At 39.4% G+C, this 7,500-nt stretch overlaps 2 protein-coding genes across 2 annotated transcripts in view; one reads left to right on the forward strand and one right to left on the reverse strand.

Moving 5' to 3' along the window:
* The first annotated feature begins 369 nt into the window (after positions 1-369).
* LOC138013355 (histamine H2 receptor-like) lies at positions 370-2,172 on the forward strand. The gene has a single exon (XM_068860404.1). The coding sequence runs from the start codon at positions 432-434 to the stop codon at positions 1,722-1,724; it is 1,293 nt and encodes a 430-aa protein (XP_068716505.1). The 5' UTR covers positions 370-431; the 3' UTR covers positions 1,725-2,172.
* A 4,997-nt stretch (positions 2,173-7,169) lies between these two features.
* Positions 7,170-7,500, reverse strand: part of LOC137967365 (mitochondrial substrate carrier family protein ucpB-like) — a 5,917-nt gene continuing 5,586 nt past the window's right edge. The window contains exon 3 of the mRNA XM_068813901.1: positions 7,170-7,500. This exon is cut by the window's right edge and continues 658 nt beyond it. Within this exon, the coding sequence (XP_068670002.1) occupies positions 7,471-7,500 (30 nt within the window). The 3' untranslated portion in view covers positions 7,170-7,470.

Raw genomic sequence — 7,500 nt, forward strand, 5'->3', positions numbered from 1 at the left:
CCTTCAGATTGTGCGTGATTCGACCTCTCTTACGCTTATTCTTAGACGGCAAATTTACATGCAAGAAATGAAAATCAGATTAAACTATTGATGCAACTTTGTCATTAAGTGAAATCAAAGCAGCCTGAGTATATATCATAGATTGACGCGATAAATGGAAAAAAATAATCACCGTGTGAATAATAACTGGAGACCAGCTAGTGTTCAATGCCTTCATAGAGAGAACAAACGTGGACTTGTCTAGCTATTCAATCAATTCCGTCAGCTGTACGCTGATTTGAGTGAGATTTGACTGACGTGTCATTGTAGGAAGACAAACTTGAAGGGCGGTAGAATTTTATTAAAGTAACAGTGCTGAAGTGCATGAACAACATTCGAAACCGGACGATTTTGCGACAAGTGAAAGGATTGGGTGAAAACCAGGCTGCATCATGATAAATTACACATCAAATTTAAGCCAAGGAAACTCGATGACTGGAGAAATTTACGGACAGAAGGAAGCCACAATTCAAGCCGTATTTCTTGGAATCATCGCAGCGTTTGGCGTCGCTGGAAATTTGTACATTTGCAACGTTTTTTACAAAAACAGGAACTTGAGGAATACAACGTTTATTTTTCTCGCAAATTTAGCAGTTGCAAATATTGGCGCATTGGTTTTGTGTACGCCTTTTCCTCTTGTGAACAGCATTCGTCGAAGGTTTAACCTAAAAAGGCCCTGGTGTATTTTAAACGGATTTCTGAACAACTTCTTTTTCTGTATTTCTATTTTCACCTTATCTCTTATCACCTCTCAAAATTATTTCACGATCGTCAAACCCTCAACTTGTGTCAAGTTACAAATCACACCAAAAGGTGCTAAATTTCACCTGATAGGCTTGTGGGGACTCTGTTTCTTGTTTTCTTTTGTTTCATTAGGTCCCTTCGAAAACTGGAGTCACATTGTTTTCAACCCCACAACCGCCCACTGTGGATTAGCATTTCCTCAAACATTTGGAGAGAAATGCAAATTGACTGTTATTGCTCTGGTGGCTTTTATCGTTCCAGTTTGTGTCATGTCGTTTGCATTCTTCCAAATTTATTTGAAGGTGCAGTCGCACGAAAAGAAAGTCCTACGTAACGCAAAGCAAAGAAACATTTCAGCCGTGGTCACTAAAAAGCTTGCAGTAACACTGTCTCTGATGTTCGGCACTTTCGTCATTTGTTGGTTGCCTTTTTTTCTGCTTATAACGCTAGCTGTCATTTACGATGACCCTTCCAAGCTACCTTGGAGCCTTGGCCGCATCGCATATTGGTGCGGATATCTGAATTGCGCCATCAATCCTTCATTGTATTGCCTGCGATCTTCAGCATTTAAAGATGTTATTCGAAGACCCTCTTCCACAACTACAGAAGTGACAATCAAACGGTTGGCGGTACCTTATAATCGCCGAAGGGCATTCTCGTTGCCAGCAATAATAACAACGAGCTTCAAGCGTCCCAGGCAAGGGATTGCCGATAGACAAAGCTATCCACAAATAGGGCATGAATACACCTTAGAGAACCTCGGAGTGAAAAACATCAACGAGGCCGTTCGTTTGCGAGCTTTTTCTTGTTCAAGCTATGAAATAAAGCCAAACACTGAAGAACACTTACGAGTTAAAGAAATATGTGGACCAAAGATAAGATTGAGCCAAGGCAAGGAGATAAGCACCGGTGAGGTGACAATTCTAAGCCATTACAACTAACTTGTATTTCGTAGTCTAAATTCACGCCACAATGGACAATCCGGGTTCATGCACATTGCTGTTACAGTTGAACAGGGAAGGGAACACTTTAATGCGGTAACCAAGAACATAAACTCCGGATACAGTTAAAATTGAAGTATGAACCAATATGTCTGGCCATTCAGGCAGTATTATGCGAAAAAATATCTCGCTGTCTTCCGAACTTCTGCCATAAACTGAAACCTCAGTTGTAAGTCAGTCATACTTGAGAAATTGAGACGCCCAAGGCTAGGAAAGAAATTTCGATTCATATCCATTTTCATTCAATTGATTTGTAAAGCATGTCATATCAAAACATGCGATTTCTTTTTTTAAATGAAGGGGGTAATTTCTAGGGAAACTGTGGTGCTGCATCGGTGGCGAAGTATCGTATGCAAAAATTTGGTTTTATCAACGGAGTTGATGTGAATTGACCACCGTACAGGGATTCTAAAAGCTGACGTTTCGAGCGTTAGCCCTTCGTCGATTCGCTCTGGCGAAGGGCTAACGCTCGAAACGTCAGCTTTTAGAATCCCTGTACGGTGGTCAATTTACATTACCAACTGCGTTGATAAAACCAAATGTTTGTATATTTCTTTTTTTATTTTCTTGGTTGATTAAAGGCAATTTTGGCCGGGGAAAATTTCAAGATGTTCAAGTTAGAAACGGTCAGTTTGTGCGCATACGATCCGGCCGGCACATGTTACAGTCTGTATATAGCCGATACAAAACACGTAATAAAGGGTTCGGACTTCAAATGAACTAATTTTGCATTGTAAATAATGGCCTGTAGTATTTGCAATCAATTTATTGAGAAATAAATATCACAGTCGTTGCCATTTTAATTTCTTTTTTACAAAGAAATACTGTATGCTACCGTTTTCTTTTCCGCAATAAACAACTTCAAAGTCATCCAAGATGGGCGAAAACAGAAAGATAGAATGGATGGAAAGTATGATTCTGAACCATCACATCTGCATTTTTACTTGACATTGATCAGCTGTATTCATAAAGTCTCTATGACAGATGAATTTACACAAAAAGATGATACACTCCGAAGTGGCTTCAAGGAAAACTTTAACTCAATTTTTAAAAACATTATATCATACCGTATAAAAAAGGATCTCTGTATTTGTGGAGGAGCTTCATCCTGTTCGATGTCAACTTATCAACCACAAGTTTTCTTTGTTTGAAATAACTGACAGTTGCAATGAAAAGTAAAGTTCCTTTATATTTGCTATTCAAATGACAAAGTTTCGACATTTACATTCATTCTAGGAGACTGTAGTCAGAGTCTCAGGGGTGCGTTCCTTTGGGATGATCCGAAAAAGGATCACTGATCCAAGATCACTTGGATCACAGTGCATGAAAGGAACCGATGAATCTACTCTGGGAAAGGATTCTTCGGTTCCTTTGATGCACCACGATCCAAGTGATCTTGGATCAGATCAGTGAGCCGTTTTCGGATCATACCAAAGGAACGCACCCACAACAATGTTTCTCGTGATGAATGCCAATTTCCTTGCAAAAATGGCTGTTTCTCGTTTTCATTTTTCGATTGCCAAGAAACCAGACTTTTTCGAGATATTAAGCCGATCAAATCGAAACTTCAACCCCCTACCCCCCCCTCCCTCCATCCCGGGCATTTCACTATTTCTGTGCCCGGAGAGTGGGGGATTTGACCTTTGCCTGAGTGGTGTGGGGTAAGCTGAACCGGAAGTGTCAGGTGTCAAATTATTTTTTTTCCGATCGGGCGCCGAAGTCGCGAACAGCTATAAAAACGTGTTTGGACGAGATCGAAGAGTTTAAAGAAAGAGATATAGCATTTAAGAGCGATTGGCTTACAAAAAAGGTCTTCCAAAGTTGTCTTCAAAGGAATTTTGGCTGCGTAATTCGTCTTTGTCATACTGTAGAGTGAAAACAATATGGTACGTTTTCACAACCCCATTTCATTGTTAATGCTCTGAAAGCTGTACGTTTCTGTTACAGGTAATCAACCGACACTTAACAATTTAAAATACATGCAGTTGTAAAGGCTTTAGGCTCTGTTGTTGATAATTATACAGCACCCTCTTAAACAAACTTCGCCGTGTTTCGGAGTTAGAGCAGCTTATACTTGGTTATTGACATCGTCCGACTTAATTCAATTTTAAAGTCACTTTTTTATCTAAAAAGAATGCGTCATCATTGGCAGGCTACACCAGGTCATTTTTAAATATCAGAAGGGTGCGGCGGGACCCGTGACCTCCTGCATGTCAGCCCGATGCTCAACCAACTGAGCCATCGGCTTAGTGGTTATCTATCGGGTCTCCCACCACTGCGAGCCGGGGTTCAATTCTGGCCTCGGCCAACATGTGGGCTGAGTTTCAGTCGATCTCAACCTGACTCGAGGGTTTTTCTCCGGGTACTCCGGTTTTCCTCCCTCATCGAAATCGACTCACAGTTAACATCTAGCTGTGGTGCTGTGCTCCGACATCAAACATGGACTGTATAGCGGCAGCCAGAGGCGCCTTTGTATGCTTTCAGCCCGATGTCGTGAGCCGCGCCCTTCGCAATTCAGTCCTCGACTGCAAGTAAGGGTGATTAGCACTAGCAATATTTATTTATTTATCGGCGTGTGGTTAGTTTTCTTTGTAGTGCTGCGTCGGTTGGGAGTAAAACACGAAACTTTGGTTATATCGAACAACTTCACAAAGATAAATTAACCAATGACAGAACCGGATGTGTGGGCTGACATCTCGGGCAAACGCTCCAGACGTCAACTCACAAATCGTTCTTACAATAGTAAATTTGCCTTCATCAACAGAGGAAGAGGTTTAGTAGAAAACGAGACCGTAAAAAAAAGTTGGGGGAGGGAGGGGTGGGGGAGCTTTCTCTCCGTGGGCGTTCAAGTACATAGATACGAGAGTGAGTTGAGTTGATTTAATTCGGTTTCTGTGCAGTGTCCCCAAATATCACGGTTTTTAATTGAGTGTCGAAAGTAATTAGTGAATTGCTTTGGTTTATGATTACTTCACTCAGTGATTGGTTCAAAGTTCTTGCGCAACTTTTTAAACCAATCAGACGTGAAACAGCCTACGTGAAACCAAAACCAATCGTGGCTCACGCGTGCACATTTTCCCGCGCTTTGTGTCGTCTACGTGTAATTAGCGCGAGTTTTGATTGGTTTACTGGATTGTCTCCGTCCTTTTTGATTGGCCAAAGTAATTACTTTGGTTTTGGTTTTTACGACACTCGATTGAAACTCACTCTAATGTCCGAGTGCTAGAGCAGCTAGAGTTTTCACTAGGCTTTTGTACATTATGCTTTAGCTCCATTTCAATGCTCCATTTTAATGCTCCTTCTTCCCTACTAAAATGCTTGGTCTCCTTCCAAAAAGTTACTTAAATGCTCAGTTAATGCTCATTATACATAGGCTGATAAGGCTGTCAGTGAAATTTGAATGTTATTAATTTCAACATTAACAGAAATGAAGGCTCTCCTTCACAAATACGTATATGTACAACACAAATGTAGTATGATAAGTTAACAATATACGGTATTTGATATTGAAGTCACGGAAAGTTAGTCTCAGCCCTAGTGATGTTTCAATGTAATCTTCCAAGGATTCTTCTCGTCGGTTTTGTCGCAAAATTTTCATTTCCTCTGCAAAAAAAAAAAAAAAACTGGGGGGGGGGGGGGAAAGCCACTAGTAAGTGGCCCTCTAAATAATAAAATAAAAATAAATATACTAAGCTATTAAAAAACAACGAATACAAATACTATATAATCTACTAAACTATTTAAAAGATAAAATGTAGCATTATAATCATGTCACAATTCATCAAGTAACTTAAATAGAAAATGCTCGCATAATGCTTAATGCTTTTGCTTCACTAAAATGCTCGAAAAAATGCCAGCATAATGTACAAAAGCCTAGTTCTCACCTCTGATTGCTTGAAAAAAAGGCGCGAGACCTTTGAACCAATCACTGAGTGAAGTAATGCAAAACCAAAGCAATTTGCTAATTACTTTCGATATTCAATTGAAAACCGCTCTAAATTCAATTGACACTTAAATATAAAGTTCAAATTATTTCCGACCGTCGATCAACAAGAAGACAGAAGAAAGTGTGTGGTCGCGCACACCACTAAGGTGCGGGGATTACAGAGAACCACCTTGTATCTCATTTGCATAAAAGACAAAAGAACATACTGTATCATGCCTCGTTCCTTTAAAAACTGAATGAATTTTTCGCAATCCGGCACCTCAGTCGCACACACATTTACGACTGGCTTCTAGTGAAGAAGCTTTAGCTCAACATGTGTAAAACGGAATACGTACTGATTGGATCTAAGAACAATGATAATTTTCAACCAATTCTTAGTGATCAAAGCTTTCAAAGCTTGTCCCCAAATATCTTCCAAGGCTACTCGCCAATCTCCTTTCCTGAGCATATCGTTTCTCTCAAAAGATAAGACCTTAGGGACAAAACTACTCCGTTGCTCATAAAAAAACGTGACTTTTAAATAATCTATACTTGAATTTGAACAACTCTTTTGCATACAACTTTAGCTTTTTACAAAATGATCACCAGAGTGTCTCAAGCACCAAGCTCAATGTGAAAGTCAGACTTCTGTGCTTCGCTTCAGTAGACTGAGCAAATTCACAAATTGTTTCCACAAGCAACAAAATCAGATAATCTAACAGGAAAGAAACAGGAAGGCAGTTACAGCTAGTTACAATGGAGACTACTCCTCTTGAAATACATAGGCAGGGCATTAATTTCATTTACAAATATGGCTCAGTGTCATTTTGTTTTGTACAAAAAGAGTCAAAATAAATATACCGAGGTAAGAGACAAAATATGGAAGTAATGGAGGCACGTCTCTTTTCTGAAACACTGATACTTTTTGAAAGAATCCTTTTCTTATTTGCAAACATATGTACCTGCTTCCAGTCATCCTAAATGGATGAATGAAAAATATAAAGCCCCCACTGGACTTAAGATCGGGAACAAGAATGTTTGTTGGACCTTATCTTGTGACATTATAACTATCATGATATAATTACATTACGTTAACATCAAATAATGGTTGTTTTGTTCCACTGGAATTACCGGGGAACTATTTTCTACTTCTGTTTGAAAATTGCTAGTTTGTATTCACAGCATTTCAGTATTCCTTAGAAATTCAACCTGCCAAAAGGAGTGATCCGGGAGAGGAAAAAACACAGAGCCCTACTCCATGTCAAATTAAATACTTTTTCAACATGGTAAGGCATCTAGATGTACATACCTTTATCTATTTCGAGCTTTTTAGATCTCTGATTGTTACGGTTCAATTGGCTGCCATCTTGAAATTTAGTAACAAAACCGCTAATTATCTCAAATGGAAGGGTGTACTCCATTTTAGGTACTCCATGGGGTACTGCATAGAATAGGGCTCCGCGTTTTGTCCTCTCCCGTACAGTGACGCAAAAAGATCATGCCTGATTGCAGGTTTTTGCAAGTAAACAAAATAGTTTACTAGCATGTTCAGTGGCCATGTTTTGTAACCAAAACAAAAGAAAATATTTGCATAAGAATTGAGTTCAATAATATTCTTAAAGGACTGGTTTGGGCAAAGCTAGTTACATGTACACAAAACTACGGTTTTGTACACTAGCAAGGCAAGGTCAATGTCATATCATATTTAAACTGATTGTTCTGTCTTCTTTGCTGAGAAACTGTTGTACCCTAAGTGTTTTTTTAAATCGGTCTCATACCAACAAAAGCTCT

The sequence above is a fragment of the Montipora foliosa genome, chromosome 8 (assembly GCF_036669935.1).
Source record: "Montipora foliosa isolate CH-2021 chromosome 8, ASM3666993v2, whole genome shotgun sequence".
Classification (NCBI taxonomy): Eukaryota; Metazoa; Cnidaria; class Anthozoa; order Scleractinia; family Acroporidae; genus Montipora; species Montipora foliosa.

What these genes read in the sequence shown, in the direction of transcription:
- LOC138013355 (XM_068860404.1), top strand. Translation starts at nt 432, where the DNA reads ATGATAAATTACACATCAAATTTAAGCCAAGGAAACTCGATGACTGGA.